Source organism: Heterocephalus glaber, unplaced genomic scaffold, assembly GCF_053883595.1.
Source record: "Heterocephalus glaber isolate CG9 unplaced genomic scaffold, H.glaber_assembly_v1.0 deba00001452, whole genome shotgun sequence".
NCBI lineage: Eukaryota > Metazoa > Chordata > Mammalia > Rodentia > Bathyergidae > Heterocephalus > Heterocephalus glaber.
In genome coordinates, this window is record NW_028258302.1 from 23120796 (window position 1) to 23139620 (window position 18825).

Genomic DNA, 18825 nt, shown 5'->3' on the forward strand with positions numbered 1-18825 from the left:
GGCCTGGGCCCAGTCCATGCTTCGGCCAGGTGGGGGTGGGGTGAACTCGGCCAGAATACCTCGGCCTCTTGACATCTCCATGACATCTGTGGCCAGATGGAGACAACCTGCAATTCCACCTCCCAGGTCTCTGCAAGGACTGACGGAGTCAGGGCAAGCAGTCAACTCTCACTTAACTCAAGTTAGTGATGTTACAGTGGAGAGAGTCTGATTTTCAGATTGAGTGAACTGAAGACTCAAGATTTTATGATTTCTAAATGTCTGCAAGTATAGAACCAAATTCTCACTAGACTGCTGGCTCTGTGAGACCAGGATGTGGTCTGCTTTCTTCAGGTTTTATCCTAGTGCCAGCACCCAGGGCCTGTCATATAGAAGGTGAGGGATATCTGTGTGTGCACACAGGTGTGTGTATGTGTGCCCAGAGGTGTGTGCAAGTGTGTGTTGGATGAATGGATGAATGAATATATGGGCAAAGCTGACCATTCTCTGTCCAGTTACCCAAAGCAGAGACAAGGACACCGTCCCTGCCTCTGCGGCCCCCTCCATCCCTGGCTCATGCCTTGCTCCCTCCCAGGCAGACAGCTGCCTCAGCCACTCAGCCACCTCACTCACCTCCCAACCCCAGCTTGAGCATCTTTTTTGTTTCATTAACCAAATTAGGGGCAGTCTACAGCAAGAGGGAGCCATTTGCAGTCACAAAAGAAAGTCTTATCTAGGTCACAAAATTAACAAGGAGGAACTCAGAGCAAGGGATCCACCCTGACAGACCCAGGCATCACAGGCCACTTCGTACCCTCCTTCCTGGGTGCTGAGCAGGCAGCCAAAGGAGTGGGGCCTGGGCAGGGGCCAGGCCAAACGACTGGCAGTGTCACACAGCCCTGGATGATGGCACAGGGGGAACCTCAGAGCAGTCTCTGTCACACTCTGACACCTCCACTCCCACCTCACCCAGGATACTTGGAACCTGAGTCCAGCCACTCCTGCCTCATTAGACAGCCAGCATAGGGCCCTGGGACATGTCTTAATTAGGTGACCACACTGGCTTGCATAAATTAATTTGATAAAGATAATGAAGTTCAGCAAAGCAGAGCTGACCATGTTTCCAAGAGCAGCGGCCCTGAGGCCTGAGCTCTGGAGATGGGGACCTGGGGAGAGGTGAAGGGGCTTGTGGCAGGGCCTCTAAAACATGCTGTCCATCCCCTGCCGTCCAGACACCTTTCATCCTCCAGAGGCTGAAGGACCCAGGGATGCATCTTGTCCTAAAGATCTCTGGAAACAAGCTTGCCACATGCCCAGGGCATCAAGTCACCAACTTCCAAGAGCCTCTGTTTTCTCAGTGCCTCCTAGTACTGATTAAATAAGGTAATACACACAAATGACTTGACACATTCCTGGAGTGGACAGTGACCCCTCAACAAACTGTGGCAGGCATTTTTATTAATAGTGCAAAACATGGGCCAGGGATTTAGCTCAGTGGTTCCGGCACCAGCCTCAAAAGCGCAAGGTCCCGAGTTCGATCTCTGGTACCAAAAAAAAAAAAAAAGAAAGAAAGAAAGAAAGAAAAGAATAGTGCAAAACAATGGACCCCTCCAATCCCCTCTCCTTGAATCTTAGGTGTCCATGTGGCTCTTTTGGCCAAACCATTAACCTCCGACTCCATGAGCCCTCTCATGCAGGACCTTCTGCTCCCACTGGAACTCAAAGCGTTGAAAATCTGATCAAGATCACACAGCTTAGTGGATGTAGGATTTGAACCCAGTTCTTTGATGACCACCCCCCTCCCAGGAAAGCCCATCCACATGAAGATGTGGGAGCCCTAGACAAGTGAGTGACCAGGGGCAGCACAATTTCAACAATTCTGTCTTTCTTCTGATCCACATCTGCTTAAGAACACCACCAGCTGCTGGGAAGTAAACCTTGAATTTACACTGGTCATGTACCAGGTGTGGCTAAGGGGAATGGGAAGATTGTCAGATGAGGGATCAGAAATCCTGGGGTTCAAGCACTGCTCAGTCACAACTGTCTGTGGCACCGTAGCCAAGCTACACCCTCTCGAAGTCTCAGTTTCCCCACCTGTAAAGGAGGAGGAAGATTTCAAACTCTGAACACCTTCCCAACCTGACTCATTCCACGGATTTTCCACCAAGCAACCTGGTCTTAGATTTGGGGCACCTGAAATTTCTCATCAACACGCAAGGGAGGGCTGGTCACATCAGAACCACCTGCACTCTGTCCCCTGAGAGAGCAGCAAGAAGGACTAAGGGGTGACATCAGGCAGAGTCGAGGGGAGGAAGAATTCTGAAGGCTGAAATTCTCCTTGGGACATAAAATCCCAGCATCTCTCAGCCAAGAATAACAGTGAAGGTGCTAAGTGCTTCCCCTTGCTATAATCTAGAGACAAGCACTAGGTGTCTAATTAGCAAAATATTAGATAATTGGTGTAATCGGGTACAATTCCCTTTCTGACAGCCTCGGCCGCAGTGTCCCATTTGAAGCTTGAGCTTCTGGTAGCATCAGGCTGATAATTGTAATAGTGAAAATGAAAAATCAAATCAGAGTCATTGGAGGCTCTCATTAAATTGATTTAGAGCAGGAGAAATTAATGGGATTCCCTCACCTCCCCTGCTCAGTCTGGCTCCCTGTGCCCCAGAGCAGAGCTCCCACATGGAAAGAGGGGACCTGTGGCCCTCTGAGCCATGGACTGCACCCTTTGGCCTCTGACCTGCTCCTGCCTGCAAAGCAATCAGGAGCCACCTCCTTGGAAGGCCAACTGTAAAGGGTCAGTAAGAGAAAAGGGTGAAATGGTGTCAGCAGGAAGTAGATCCTAATGGTTCAAGTGATACAAATCAACTCTAACTTAAGGAAGAAGGAACATTTATTGCTCATGCAACTGGGAAGTCCAAGGAAGAGCTGTCCCAGACAGGCAAAGAACCCAGGGCTGTCACCATCATCTCTTCTGTCCTTCCCTCCTTCCCTCCAAGTGGCTGATTGTCCCATAATGAGCTGGGGAGAGGATGGAGGTAAGGAGCACGACCACACAGAGTCAGTTAGTACATCATCCAGTGTATTGACCCAGGAAGAAATAGAGACCTTCTCTCACCCAGCATTAATATATAAAAGCCAGGGAAAGGCACTGATTGGTTCTTCCTGGGTCACGTGGCCGTCTCTGGACCAATCACTGCTGCCAGTGGTGAGTGACTATAATGATCAGGCTTGGATCCCACATCCTCTCCTGTAGCCAAAGGACAAGGTACTTTTAAGGTTGGCAACCCCAACAGAAGAGCAGGTTGGAGAGGATCCCAAAGGATGCCTTTACTTCAGAAAGAGGTGAAGGCATGTAAAACACAAAACCCACCATTGCAAAACAGCCTGTTGTGGCCCCTCAAGAGGGGTTGACGGGGCTTAGTTAGTGGTTCTTCTGCTGACATCGCCTGGATCTACAGTCATCTGGCCATTCAACCAGACACCTGTGTCAGATGGCTCAGCCATGTGCATGGTGTGACAGCAAGCTGTGCTCTCAGATCTCTCAGACATGGGTCTGCCTGTCTCCATTAGACTTCTTGGATTTTTACACAGCAACCCACTTCTCAACAAGGGGAGTGACAAGGAGTCTGAGACTATCTTTAACCCCAATAGGAAGGGTGGCAACCATGGTGGCAGGTGTACCCTCTGATGTCCATTCATCTATGAACCAACCTGGGACACACACAGGCGGTGTGGGGTAAACCCCATGCCTGGTGCTGGGGCTGAGGTTCCTTCCTTCAAGGGACACACGATCTTTGCTCTCACAGGAAGCTCCCCATAACCCCCTGCCCACGACAGTTTGTGACTGACACTGGGCTGTGCCTTCATTGCCATGGAAACCTGGAGGCACAGGAAGGTGTACCACTGCTGCCCTTCCTGCATCTGCACCAATCAACAGGAATCCAGGCCAAGAGGAGGGGGTGATGGGACTCTTTCCCTGGGAGAGGAGGATGGGGGGACCATGGCTCCTAGGACAGACACATGGGACTGCCAGAGGCGGGAGTCCTTGCTCTCTTAAGCCCTTGCTCCTTTGCTCCTCTGGAACAAATAGACCTGTGTGAGACCAGTCACATGGCCTTGGATAGGCTGCTTGGCTCTCTGCACCTCAGTTTGCTCATGCCTAGATAGCATTGACAACAGCCACCTCTTTTGCCCCTGAGGAGGCAGTGAACTGGCATGCTAGGCACATAGCAGGCACTGAATAGTCAGGGCCTGTTAGAGCACTTGCCACCACTCGTATGGTTTGCATGTTCCAAGGTCTGTACAAGGCAGCTGAGGACCCTGCCCTATGGGTTCACCTCAGCTTCCCTAGCTCCCTTGCACCCTTCCCCTGGTCCCGAGTCCATGGGGAGAGCCGGCTCAGGCCTAACCATGTCCCCCGGGCTCCTTTCTCCCTGCCTGCAGGGATCTGCCAGCTCTCATGAACTCAACACTTTGACTTCATTTTACACGCATTGAGTTTGGGCCTCTTGAACTTCACACCCAGAGAAATATGCAAATTGATGCAAATGAGGCCCTGATTTATGCAAAGCAGCCTATAAATGCATGTCCCTGGATTTGCCAAAGAAAAAAGCCTTGTCACCTAATTGAGCAGAAATAACAGAAGGAGACAGAGCCTCACCTTAGAGTTGGGCTCAGGCCCAAAAGAACTCACAACACTTGGAACAGGGCAGGCCCCTGGTCACCTAGGGTCACAGCCTCCAGTCCCCCAGCCAAGAATCCCAGAGCCCTGCCTTTGATGACAGAGTCCACCCTCACAGAGATGCCTGCTCTGGGGCAGCTCTCTGTCCAGAAGGATCCTTAAAGATGTTTGCCAGCCTCAGCCCACCATCCAGCTGGCCCCACCCACTTGTACCCAAGCTCACCAAGGTCAGGCTGGTCACTGATGTTGTCCCACCTGGAAGAGCACCGATCTGGCCCCTGCAGCCTGCCGGGTCCTGTGCTGAGCACTTTATACCCATCACCTGCTTAAGCCTGGTAGCAGCCTTGAATAAGCACTATTAGCACCATCTTACAGAGGGGGAAACTGAGGCCAGTGAGGGCAAAGCACCAGGAGGAAGCCCCAAAGCCACATTTGACTTCACCTCCCTGACTGTGGTTTCCTTGGTAAAGCAGGGATAATCATGGAGCCTCCCTCTATGGGTGGCAGCGATGCATCTCAGAATCAAGGGTCTAAGGCACTTAGCATGGTGTCTGGATTGAACAACTCAGCACACCTGGACTGTACTGGGCAGGTCTCGGGGTCAAAGAGGTCCCAGGGCCTGTGGGGCACAAGGCAGGCAGATGGGTGGCAGAGCTAGAACTCAAGCCCAGGTCTCCAGACCCAAGGCCTCTGGGACGAGTCCCCTGGGCTTCAAGGGCCTGGCCTGCAGAGAGGAGCCAGCTGCCACCACAGGGGCAGCCACTATGACCACGCTCCTTCAGCTGAGGCTCTGTGGCTTCTGTTGTATGTGAAGCTGACAAGGACTGGCTCAGGTAATTATATTAATTTGCCTCCATTTACACGTTCTTGCTCCTTGCCATTTCCCCAAGAAAGTGTGAATGAGGAGTTTAGAGTATCTGGCGGTGCTGTAATTAGGTCCATATTGCTAAAGTTTCTGTTGCATGTCTCATTATGAAGTCTTTTTCACAGCTGAGGGTCCTGTCTGCCCCTCAGACTAGAGCTGCACACCAAGGACCCAGGATTCATCTGCACATTAGCCTGGGGGTCTAGGGAAGTCTGGGTTACGTCTCCACCATCAGAATGGTCTCCTCCTGGGCAGAAACTGTATCCTTCCCATCACACCAAATGACAGGGCTGAGCGCTACCATCAGCCTGGGTGCACCCTGAGGACAAGGATGGCCCTCCATCTGATGGGGCATTGTAGGTCAGCGGCTCAGTCTCCCTCCTCAGACTGCAGGCCTGGGGGAGCAGAGCTCAGACCTTGTCCTTGATTGACGCCCACATCCCCAGCATCACCCCATGACCACACAGGCACCTGCTTTGGAGTCTGAGAACAGAGAAGGCTCCAGGGACTCTGCAGTCCCCAAGACAGAGAGGAGCCTGTGACTTGAATCTGTGTCTACTGGGATTCCCTAGGGCTGGGGGCCAGCTGGGGGTCACACAGAGCATGTTGGTGACAGGAGAGCCAGTTCCCCAGGAACCTGACCTTGCTCCAAACACAGCCCCAGCTCCCAACCCTCCCAGACCAGATATCCCCGGGATGGCCAGCCCAGACCTTGCTCTCTGACCCCAAGCTGTGTGTCCCCAGCGAGTCACTGCACCTTGTGGGCCTCCTGAGGCCCCTGCCTCGCTCCTGGTACATCCGGTAACTGGGACGGGGCTCACAGGAGTCACAGGACCTGGACAGTCACAGCTAATTCTGGGTCTGGTGAGTGCTCTCAAGCACCTGTGGGACAGCCTCACTGCTGTCCGCTCAACTGAGGACATCGGAGTCCAGCAGGTCGCTAAGGCCACATGGTCAATGCACAACAGAGACAAGATTCCAGTGCCATGGGAGGAACCTGCTGCCCTTACCTCCCTGCCTCCTGGAAACCCACCTCTGTCCCCTCGCTGGAATGTGTTCCCTGAGGTAAGGAACACGCTGATGTCCCCAGTGGCTGGCTGTGGCCTACGGTCAGCCAAAGCAAGGTGCTTGGTTCTATAATGGGGAAAATTTGGCTGAGAGCTGAACCCCAGGTGTTTTGGTTTGGTTTGGTTTTTTTGAGACCTGGTCTATGTAGTTCAGGCTGGCCTTGAACTCACTATGTAGCCCAGGCTAGCTCAAACAACTGGCATTCCTCCTGCCTCAGCCTCCCAAGAGATGTATTTTTATCCCTGATAAGTCATAATGAGCTGGTGTCTCTCCAGCCACCAGCCACTGAAGCAACACCATGTAGCGTGTGTGCGTGCGTGCGTGTGTGTGTTACAGGAAGGGCATTAGGATCTGAGGTTTGTATCCCCTCAATTACTGTGTGAAAGCTCAAACCTTCATGTGACATTTGGAGGTGAGACCTCATAAGAAGAGGAAGAGAGACAGATGGGGACACAGTGGGAGTAGCCACCTATAGGCCAGGGGATGCTGAATCTCCCAGCAACATGACCCTGAACTTCCTGCCTCCAGAACGTTGAGAGATCAGTGCAGCCTAGGCCACCCAGCCTGCGGTACTTGGCTACAGCAACCCGAGTAGACGGAGCAAGGGAAGACAACCCAGAACAAACAAGCACTTTGAGTTCCAAATGGGATATTTTCAGGTGCACAGCAAGATCATTTTCCTGAAGACTTTGCTGGAGAAGAAAAAAATTGTGAAATAATCTGTAATCCCAGAACTCTGGGAGGTTGAGGCAGGAAGACTGAAAGTTCTAGGCAAGCCTGGGCCATTTAGAAACTTATCAAGACTCTATCTCAAATTAAAAATAGAAAGGGCCGGGGATGTAGCCCAGTGTGAAGGCCCTGGATCCAAACCCCAGTCCTGCAAAGAAAAAAAAAAACCACAGCCCAGCAGGAAGCAACGCATCTGCACACAGCCTTGGCCAAGGGTGCTGGAGCTGGTAGAGAAACACGGGCTTCCTCACCTGGCAGCCAAAGACAGCTTCCCAGAGCACCCCACACACTCGACCCCAGGACCCAGCTGGTGACCTACCCAACGGCACCCCTGCCCTGGCTGCCTCCCCAGCCCTGACACACACGCTCTCTGCGCTCTCACCTCACCTCCCTAAGAAGTGACTGGAATCCAAACTGTTTCTCCAAATCTGCTTCTGGGAAACCTCAGTCCCAGCCCCTTTCTGTCATCAAGCAAGCACAGAGCTGGGCTGCTGTGCACTGAGACTCCCACGGGCTGCAAAAATGCTCTCCCCATGGGGACACCAGCTCCCTGGTCCTAAGAGGCAGCTGGGATCTGAGGCCAGGTCACCAGAATGCTGTTGAGGGTGGCCTCAGCCTCCTCCATTTCTGGAGTCCCTGGTCTAAGGTCAGGGGTGTGGGGTGTGGGGCTGCCCAGAGGTTTGGACCATCACTGTGCTATAGGAAAGGGTGGTGGCCGGGCAACCCTCTGGTGGGTTCCTGCAAAGACCCGGCTCTGGCTCATGACCACCTGCTGCCAAGGGGCTGCCCTGTAGTCTCTGCTGAGTCAGGGTGCAGAGAGAGTGGCTGCCCCTCTCAGGCAAGGGCCACAAGCACGCAGACCGATCAGTCTGCGCCCTCTGAACTGCGGCTTCTACAGCTGCTGCCCTGTCACAGTCCCTCACTCCCTCCCCTAACCACTGGACACCAGGCCCCTGCTGCTCCTCTTCCCAGACCTGCTGTGGACCTGGTGCTCCCCCACCACTCTGCCACATGCCCCTTGGCAAGCTCACCCATGGCCTGCAGGTGGCTAAACACACAGTGGGCCTGAGCCTTGTTTCACTCAGCATTCGGTAGGGATCACTTCCCACAAATGCTCTCCCTGGCTCCTGGGCCCTCGCCCTCACCACGGCCCACCTCCTGCCCCTGTGCTGGGCCTTGAATGTAATTTGTCCCCATGCATTGGAGGCTTGGTCTCCAGTGTGGAGGGATTGAGGCAGTGGGACCCTAAAAGGTGGGGGTCCCCAGAACTGGGAGCTAAATACACCTCCCCTTTACAAATCACCTGACCTTGGGGCTCTGCTGTTGCAACACAGATCTGCAGGAAACACTGGCCCACGCCTTCTCACCCCCCTTGTCGGTCCCTGCACAGGGCGCTTCTCCATGCCGCTCCCTGCAGAGCCCATCCCGGTGGTGGCTGAGATCGCCCCATGTGCCCAGCCTGGCCTCTCTGCCCCTGTATTGCTGCAGAGCCCGCTTGGTCTCACCTTCTCCCCCTACCGGTGGCTCATTCTCCACTGAGCCCAAAACAACAGATGGTACTGCTCCTCTGCTCAAACCCTCCAGTGACTTCCCAGGTCACCAAGCAAAGGCCAAATCCCCCTCCATCTGACACCCCTTCGCCCCAGCACTCCCTTGGCTCCAGCTTCACGCCTCCTCTCACTTCACATTTCCCTGCCCTGCCTGCTCCTCCTTCAGGACTTTGCACAAGTGCCACCCTCGGTGGGGCCTCCTGCCAGCCCTGTGCTACATCACAACCCCTGGCACTTCCTGCCTGGCCTCTGTGTCATCAGAGCACCACCTGGCAGGACAGAGGGCGGAGGGCACGGTATCTTATTAACCACATTCCACCTGGGGCCTACTTGAAACCGGGTTCCGGCTGGTGACTGGAGCTCAGTACACAAGGAATGGCACCCCGCTCCCGGCTCCCGAGGCGGGGAGTGCATTACTCTCTGCTGGGCACAGAGGTTACTGTTCTTGCTGGATGTCGCACGGCTGGGAGCGAGGAGAAGGCAGACTTTGCTCCTACACGCTGAGTACCCACAGTTCAAGGCATCTTCGGCAGAGACAGACCTCAGGCCCAGGCTGAGATTCTTGGGCCAGTTTCTAACAGTCCCTGAGCCTCAGATCCCCCGCAGCAAACCAAGGCAGACAAAAGCAGCCAGTCAGAGAGAGGTCATGACCTCAAACCCGCCGGGGCCCCAAAGCACCCCTGCGTATTATTACTCTTATCAATATCTAAAGTGAGGCCCCCTCCTGCATGCCAGGCACGTCTGCAGTGCGTCTCAGGCACATTTCCCACGCTCCCCAATCCTCCCTCACTCTCAGTCAGAGGCACAGGAGATGAGCTGTTGACTGATACAATAATTTCACCACAATAGCCCAGTCAGTCATTCCCACGGCAGAGAGACACTTTGGTCCAGGATCTAACAGACCTGCAGAGTTCTTGTCTGCTGATTCCTACACAAAGGAGGAACATTCAGGGAGCAGAGGCAGGAGGATCGCAAGTTCAAGCCCAGCCTGGGCAACTTAGCCACTTAGCTAGACCATCACACAATAAAAATGAAAAAGGCTGGGGATGTAGCCCACTGCAAAAGCCCTGGGTTCCATGCCCAGTACTAGGACAAAAAAGGCACAGGGAGCCAACTTAACAAATCTGGGCAGCTGTGGCTCATTCAGAACAAGTTATCAAGACAGTCGAAAATCTACCACTGGGGCCATGGGAGGTGTTTCCGATGGACGGCACTGTGGACCCTACAAGGTGTCACCTTCCTGGTCTCAGAGACAAGGAGACCAAGGGATAGATCCGGAGCCACATGATGGGTCTTCAACAGAGCTGGACCTGAATGCAGGCTGCCAACCCAGAGTCCAAGCTCACTCCTGTTCCAGCTCTACAGGCTGGTCACTGTCCCAGGAAAAGTCTAGGCCAACACCTGACTCGTGGGATCATCAAGATAGCCATTCGAGATCAACCTGAGCAGTGTGAAGAAAAAGAGAGTGCTTCACCCACTGTACTTTGAAACGGTCCTCTCTCATCAGAGGGATAGTTCTTCCTTTGAGACAAAATGGGAAACTGAGGCCCAGAGAAGATGGGTCACATCTGAGCCAAGGTCTATCAGTTTGGGAGTGGAAGGCAGGCCTCCACTGAGTTCCAAGCAGCTCTAGGATTCAGCTTGGACTGAGCTGAAAGAGGGAAGCAGCCCCACCCATGCATCCCCCTCTACAGCCTGGGTTGCTCTTGTAGGATCCTTGGGGCAGCCCTCTCCCTGTTCCAACCCATTGCCATGGCAATGACTGGGGTCTCTGGACCACATCCTACATGGGGCATCAAGCTGCTGAGCCTTCTTTCAGCGTCTCTTCCCTCTCTGGCCTGCACTGTTAGACACCAAGACCACTTGCCTCCACACCTTTCTGCAGCTCAGGTCCCCCGGCCTTTCCCCAGAACACTCCAACAAGCAGCTAAGGGCCCATCTAGAGAAGGACAGAACTTTCTTCCACAATGGAAGTAGCCAGTCTGATGCCCAATCTGTTACCGCTCACCCCATGAGGCTCCTCAAGCCATGCCTGAAATACGGCTAAGGCAACCGAGGGATCAAATTTTCAATCTGATTTAGTTTTAATTAATTGGGAAAATTAATCAGCCATGTGTGGCTACTGGTGACCGTGTTGGAGCACGCAGTTCCGGAGCCCATTTCCGGAGTGGGCACCCACCATGTGCCTGGCCTCCAACCTTCCTGGTGGGAACAGGGTAGCTCCTGCTCCCCGGTATCCTGTCCCCACCCACAGTTTCTCTCTGCATCATCCCCATCACATCCTGAAAGATAAAAACCCTCGATCCAAGTACCAATGTACATCTTGTCTTTTATTCCAGCATCTCCCGGAGCTCCAATATGTACAGACTATTTGTACACGTATAATATACACCATATATATGTATTTATATACATTCACACACCAGCCCACGTGCTCAGACACACACGCACGCACTGTTCCCGGAGGGCCACATGGCCAACAGCAGCGGCACCAGGCTCACCAGGCAGTTGTGAGGTTTTGTGGTTTTGCTTTTAAAAAGCCCTTTTCCTCCAGATGTGTCCTCTCTCTCCCCAAATCTTAAAACCTCTAAAACACTCTGAATTTTTTTTTTTCCTAAAAAGAAGAGGTTTTCCTCAGCTCTGCCATTCTGGAGTTTCTGGAGAATCCAGGCCTGCCTCACAGCCCTGTGCAGGTCCTTGGGGCCTATTCCCCCCAGCATCCCCTGCAGGGCTGGCACCAGGGCCAGGCATGGCTGCTGGTGGGTGGCTGTGGCTGCGTCCTCCGGGTGGACAGGGCTATAGCATCAGGGGCACCTGCCAGATGAGGAGGGTGCTGTCTGAATCCCCGCACAGGGCCGGCTTCCCACTGCTTCCCAGGGCACTGCCAAAGTTGCGGTAGCCCTGCCCGCCAGAGATGATGGCCACAGAGCAGATCTCCTTGCGGTGAGCATCGCGGGTGCAGGGCCGGCTGCGCACCCAGACATCGGGGTCATCGGCCATCTCATAGATGGAGCCGTCCTCCTCGCTGTGCTCCAGGGCCGAGCTGTCACCGGGCTCGGGCTCCCTCATGGACAGCAGCGGCCCAGGGAGGTGGGCTGTGGAGCGCAGGCGGTACTGCAGCAGGATGCCCTTCTTGCGGGTCAGCTCCCGGCCCATGTGGCTGTTGGGCGCAGGTGCCAGCTCCTGGCCCTGTCCATCCAGCTTGTCCTCCTCGGCCCGAGGTCCCTCTGCCTCCTCCTGGTCACTGCGCAGGATGTCCGGGGCCAGGATGCTGGTTGCCACAGTCAGGAAAGCCACAGGCCCACAGTGGCCATTGAGGGAGACCATGCCTTTACCTGTGGGAAAGGGGGCAATGCCTGAGCATTGAGAGGGCACCCGGATCTCTCCTGGGGAACCTTTTGGGTGGGCTGTATTTGTGGACAGAAGGGACAACTGCAGTTTATGTTGGCACCTACCCAGGGGCCCTGGGGGTGGCTTTCCATGCTCCAGGGCCACTGCCTTGGGAGAGCAGAGGGGCAGTGACCTTATACCGTCCTGGGGGAACCTGGTGTGAAATTCCCTGGCTGAGAGCCTCCCCTCGGTGCCAGGCCTTTGCCCCAGCCATTGCCTTTGCCCGGTGCAGCTTTCCTCAGGGCCCAACTCCAGCCTTGAAGCAGGAGTCCCTGCTGATCACCCTCAGGGAGCTGCTCTCCCCATCACCCCTCCTTCCCTAGAGCCTGGGCCATCGCTGCCCCCACAAGACCGCAGCTCTCCAAGGGCAGCTCTCTGTCCTGCTCACCTGTGCACCCCAGGCCTGGCTGACAGAATCAGGAAGACAGGGCATATGGGAACCTAGAAAGGGGTGTCCCTCAGCAGAGGGGCTTGAGGCCTGGCTGGGATGGGTTTCCCTTCCTTACCCCTGCGCTCTGGCAGCAGCCCGAGGAGACCTCACCATCACCCTCTCGGGTCAGAGGCAGACAGGGTCCCAGGGCTCCCATGTCCAAATGTCAGAGGTCCTCCCTGACCTCGCCCTTGTTGTCTGGGGTCCCAGTGGCCCAGGTCAAGGCACACTGTCCTCTAATCTAGGACACACATTTGTATGTGGACCTCATGAGGAACCAGGCCCATCCCTGGGAGCCCTTGGTTATTTTTATCTCTGGAGCAACTGCCTGGGGAAGGAACAGAAGAGGCGCAGAGGAGACTGCCATCCTCAGGTGTTCGAACTAGTCCGCAGATCACCTGGTCAGTCTATGCGCTCTTGTGCCCATTTGCCAGATTAGGAAACTGAGACTCAAAAAGAAGGTGTGAGGCAGTGAGGCTGGGACACTCCCAGCACCATCCAGATGAGAAAGAACTGGAGGCCGGACCCCACCCCAGCAGGGAGCATAAACAGGAGGGCATAGTTCACCTCCGCCCACCACCCCTGAGGCTCAGCCCAGTCCCGGAAGCTCACCTGTGATCTTGGGGATGCCCTCCAGCCGGGGCACAGGCAGCAGGACGATGACACCTTGGTCAGTGCCCACCCAGAGCAGACCCTGGCAGATCAGGAGGCTGGTGACACACAAGCGCTTCTGGCCTGCAGAGAGAGAGGCCACATGAGCAGGGCCCTCCTTGGGGCCAGCAATGGGCTGTGGGTGTCACCATAGGTGCGGGGTGGCACAGTCTGAGCAACTCCCCTGAGAGAAGCAGGAAGCTGGACAGTGCTGTGCTTTAGATCTATGACCTGGTTGGGATATGGGCCCTGTGTCCCCCAGCCGAGCCTCAGTTTCCCCCTTTGTGAAGTGGGCGGCCTTGAGAATGGACACAATGGGGCAACGCCACAGGACACAGTGCTGGGACACATGAGCTCCCAGACCCCAGAGGCTGGGGTACCCAGCCAAGGGCAGCCCCTGCCAGGGTCACAGCCAGCAGGCCAGCCGTGATGCCAGGGAAGGTTTCCAATCTGCAAGGGTGAAGTAGAGGTTGGTGCACAGGGAGGGGACAGGCAGGGTGAGAAAGTGATGCCACTTGGCAGTCTGTGTGGCCCCTCCATAAAGCACAGCTTCCAGCTTGGAATGACATTCTGCCCACGTGGGCACTTCCTTGGGTTGATGGACACCTTGTGCTGGGAATTAGCATGTTTTTATGTCGGTCCAGATTAGTCCTTTCCCGGCTAGCTCCCTGATGCTGTCTCTCCATGTCACCAAGAATGGGATGACATTCTCCCTTTGCTCCTTACAGGGAGAATGCAAGGGGTGGGCCATACAGCAGAAGGGCCAGGAGCAAGATTGAAATCCAGGCTCTGCCACTTCCAAGCTGTGTGACCTGCGCCTGTCCTAAACCTCTCTGTGGCATGGTTTCCTCCCTTGTGAAAGGGGAGGGGGAGACTTTCATCTCACTGTTCTGTGAGTTCAAGGAGTCAGGGGATACAAAGCAACCCAGAGCCTGGCATATAACACATCCAACAAATGCTATCTGTAGCCATGGCTGCTGCTGTCGGTCCTGAGAGGGAGAAGCCCACTCAGCACAGGGATGGAGCCTCCAGGGGCACAGGCTGGGGGCACAGCTCTCCCAGGCTCCAGCAGGATTCCCTGGCTCCTGTCTTTCCAAAGGGTGTCTTTGTCTGGGCCTGATCCTCCTGGCCCCCTGGCCCTTCAAAGGAAATTCAAATGCATACCATGTATCATGATGCCAACGCCAGGGTGTGTGCACCATGAGGCCCTGGGTGACAGTCCTCAAACCTGAGCACACATGAGCATCACTGGAAGGCTGACCACCCTAGAGTCCCAGCCCGAGGACTGCATTTCCCAATTCTCTAGGTCAGTTCCAAAGCCCTCATACACCTGCTCCCATCTGCAATAAGGCCTGAAATAGCTGGGATGGCTGCTAGATGTGATGCTGTTCCCAGTTTCCAGAGCAGGTTCACAGAGTCACTGGCATGTGCTGGGGTAGGAGACAGTGGATGATGTTGGATCCACATGGACAGGGACACGGCCCCCACTGTGTGGCAGAGTCTCGGAGAAGGGTGTGGCTCGCCACCTCCCAGGCTACACACAGCACCGTCTAACCCAGGGTGGCACCCCATCACCCATGCATCCACTCAGCACCCAGGAATGCCCCAGGTACCTACTACACGTTGAGCTCTGAATTTGGTGCCCAGGGCACAGCTGGGACCACACAAAGTAGCTGCTCTAGAATGCCCTGCAATGACAGAAATGCCGTCTCCCTGCTGTCCCACTCAGTGGCTATGGGCTACACATGGCCACAGAGCAGTGGAAATGTGGCCAGAGAGACAGAGAAAAAGAATTCTTCACATTATCTCAATTATGGCTATTGTATTAGATGCCACAGTCCTAGAGAGGAGAAATGGGAAATGAAAAGGGAAAGAAGGAATGTAAACACTAGGCAGAGGATGAGGCGACAGCATAAGGCTGACACCCCACAACAAAGAGGGGGTAGCAACACTGAGACCTGAGTCAGTACCCAGAATACAGCATGTGCAAAGGCCCTGTGACAGAATAAGCTTAGTCAGTGAGCAGACTGAAGCCAGCACAGCTCAGGGACATGGAAGGCCCAGAGTCAAGATGATAGGAGGGGTGGACGGGGTAGGGGAAGAGCATGAGTCTTCATTCTGACCTCAATGAGAAGCTATCAGAAGGTCTAATCGAGGGACGAAAGTGACAGGATTTCAGTGGAGCACTCTGGCTACAGGTGTGGGAGCAGGTGACCTGTGAGGGACTCCAGCTGCCACAGCAGATGGTGGCAGCTGGGACGTGGTGGCAGCAGTGAGCTGATGAGAAGCCAACACATTTGAGATGTGATCTGAAGCAGAAGGACAGATCTGTTGACACACTGGAGTGGGAGGAGACAGGACAGCGCCCGCCAGTGTGTGTTGGTCCTGAGGAGTAGGGCCCGGCTGTGGGGCTGACAGCCAGGCAGAGCCAGCCACAGGCAGAGGGGCAGCCCTAAACTCTGTAGGTCACACTCCCAGTGCTGATGTGACGTGGAAGTGCAAACCACACCAGAAACAGCCCAAGGGACGAGGGACTCCACAAGCGGGGCCATTTTCACACATGGTGTCAGGCATCAGTGGGGCTGGGACCACTTCCCACACCACCAACCCAGAGGGAGGCTGGGAACCACGAGGATGGGCAGCCTCCCTCCCAGCCAGGGCCGGCCGGGAGGGATCAGCCAGCGCCCAGCTCCATCTTGCTCCCTGTGCTCCCTGCCTGCCCCCTCTTCTCCATATAAGGCCAGGTCTGTAATTTTGCTCTTTATTTTTGCCTGGTTTCCCAAAGAAGCTTCCTGAGGGCAGCAGCCTAGGGTGACTTCAGGGTGCATTCCCCAACTCCTGCCAAGGACCTTGGCTCACAGTGGAAACTCAGAAAGCATCTGTGAGTGAATGAGTGGATGGATGGATGGATGGATGGATGGGATAGACGGATGATGAATATAGAGAAGTGGAAAAGGACATGGGTGTTGATGTCCTTTACCAGTTGTGTGAATTGGAATTTGCTCTCTTTCCTGGATCAATATATTACATACCCATCTTGCTCAGTTTTATGATTATTAGAAATATCATATAAATACGTGTATATGTGCACACACAGTAGAACCCACAGCATTCAATCAATAAACGAAGACCATTAGTATAATGTTCATGACTTTTAAAAGCTTCTAGACTCCGAAGTCTTAAGATCAGTCCTACCAGAGTCAGAAACCCGTAAGAACAAGGCCAAAAGGGGGAAGTTCTCACCCCCCTTTCCACAGCTGGTTGGGGGCCTTGAGACCAGCAGCGGAAGTTTCCTCTGACAGCCCAAGTAACCCTCCAAACCCTGCCAGGAAACGGAAACCCCACAAATGAAGGGGAGAGAGGCGAGTGAGAGCCCAAAGAGAGAGCGAAGTTGAGAAATGACTTCGTCTTCAGACCTCATTCCGGGGCCGCTCCCCTCAACCCCCACCCCGCCGCCGCCATGCCTGGAGGGAAAGAGCAAGGCACTTCACAAACAGTCCGAAAGGAAAAAAATTCTAATGGTGGATAAATATTTTATCACAGAGACTTAATGCAGCAGTGTGCAGCTCACCCAAGCCATCTATCTGGAGATATACAACTTTAAAAAGCTCAGGCTCTCGGAGAACATTTTATTAATGACCTGTCTAGTTAAAAGGAGGAGGGAGTTTAGGTTAAAAAATGCATTAATACCAGTCGGGTACTGGAGTGGAAGCCAGGGTCGAGGGAAGGAAGTGAGATAAATTTTTAACATGCCCTAAAAAAATCCACACTTAGAAAAGGAACAAATTTATTACTAATTATGCAATTATTTCATTTGGTGGTGTGGGGAAAGAAAAATACTTAAAAGCCTATTTAAAATATCTCTAATAAAGAATTTAAGAATCGTGCTTTGTTGATCCTCTGTGGGGCACCACATGGGTGGATTTGAAGCTGCCCTCCAGCTGCCAGTCCCCACCACTCTGGCTTGGCTTGGGGACTAGGGAGCCCCTCAGAGCTCAGAGGGGTCCCGGGTGGCCCTGGCCTGGCAGGACCCCAGGCCTCCAGCATGGCTGACTGGGGAAGGTCAGCAGGGGGTGGGGGCCCCACACCCAGGTCTGCCCAGAGCCTGGCCCAGGGGAGGGGTCACTCCTGCCTGTGCTGACCTCTGACATCACTGGAGCACTGGGGATCAGGCAAGGAGCTCCCGTAGGAGAGCCGAGGTGACAGATTGGGGTGATGGGCGCGAGGGGGGTGTAAAGACGATGCTGGTGACAGTAATGTGACCATCGGGGCCTGAGACTGTCCTCGCATTGTCTCCCGTGATGCCCACACCTGCCCTGCTGGGTGGGTGTGTGGATGGCTGTCCATGTGCTCCCGAGCACAGCCAGAAAGGGGCAGAGCTGGGGCTCCCATAGGAATTCTGGCTCCAGGCCCTGGACTGCCAGACTTGGCCTAGTCCAGCTCTGACTCAAATCTCAGCCTTTCACTGTATATAGGGGGAAACTGAGGCCCAGGAGAGGGGGGCAGGCTGACCGCCCAAGCTGCACAGTGAATCTGTAGGACAGTGACAAGAGCCTTTGGGTCCCCTCCTGGTTCTGGCCTTACCAGCAGTGTGCAAGGGGCAGGCCGAGCACTTAGCCTCCCAGGCCTCAGTCTACCTGGCTCTAGAACAGTCACACTCACTCCCAGTGCCTGCCCTTCCTGAAAGTCTGCCCACAAGGAGCAACCAAGTCAGCGGCGTGAACACGCGTGCCGATCCCACTCCACCTCGGAGCAGCCATTTCCTGTTGCCTGTGGGATCTCTCCCCAAAGGCCCCTCTACCTGCTGGATAAACACCACTCTCTCACACCCTCCACCCCCACTCCAGGAGATTCTGAAGATTTAAAAAGGCCCATAAGACTATCCATTTCCCTTTGTTCCATTATCTTGAAATAATTTAGCTATCAGTAGAAATGTGGAAATATTTTTGTGATACAGAGAAATTTTTATTACAGCTGAAATGGATGAAACTTGGATAACGGATGAAGCTAGTCCCTAACTCCATGAAATACAATGAAACTAAAGGGGGGAAAAAGGAAGGAGGGAGGGAGAAGAAAAGCCAAAAGTGGTAGCTCACACCTGTAATCCCAGTACTCTGGGAAGCTGGGACAGGAGGATCACAAGTTCAAGCCCAGCCTGGGCAGCTTAGCCACTTAGTGAGAGCCTGTCTCAAAATTAAGAAAGGGCCAAGGATGTAGCTCAGTGTGAAGGCCCTGGGTTCTATTCCTAGTACTTCAAAAACCAAAAAGACTCCAGAACAAGGTTCCACTAGGCCTCTCCACCCCAGGGAGAATGGTGGAGAAGAGGTTCTCACTGGGGCCTGTCACTCTCAGGCCACCCCAGGCGCCTCCCCAGCCCTGGTGGCATCTACCCCTGGAACCACGTGCCACCTCATAGAGGGAAGGGGCTCCAGGAGAGGAAGGGACTTCCCCGAGACCACATGTGGCTGAGCAGAAT

The 18825-nt window shown here is 54.3% G+C and overlaps 1 protein-coding gene across 8 annotated transcripts in view; it reads right to left on the minus strand.

Moving 5' to 3' along the window:
- Positions 1–11187: 11187 nt before the first annotated feature.
- Arhgef10l (Rho guanine nucleotide exchange factor 10 like) overlaps positions 11188–18825 on the minus strand; it is a 133745-nt gene continuing 126107 nt past the window's right edge. For all 8 annotated transcript variants that reach the window (XM_087215699.1, XM_087215701.1, XM_004850396.3 and 5 more), the window contains 2 exons: positions 13311–13433; positions 11188–12213 (listed from right to left, as the gene is read on the minus strand). In XM_087215699.1, coding sequence (XP_087071825.1) covers positions 11675–12213; positions 13311–13433 — 662 coding nt within the window. In that variant the 3' untranslated portion in view covers positions 11188–11674. The remainder of the gene's footprint in view (positions 12214–13310; positions 13434–18825) is intronic.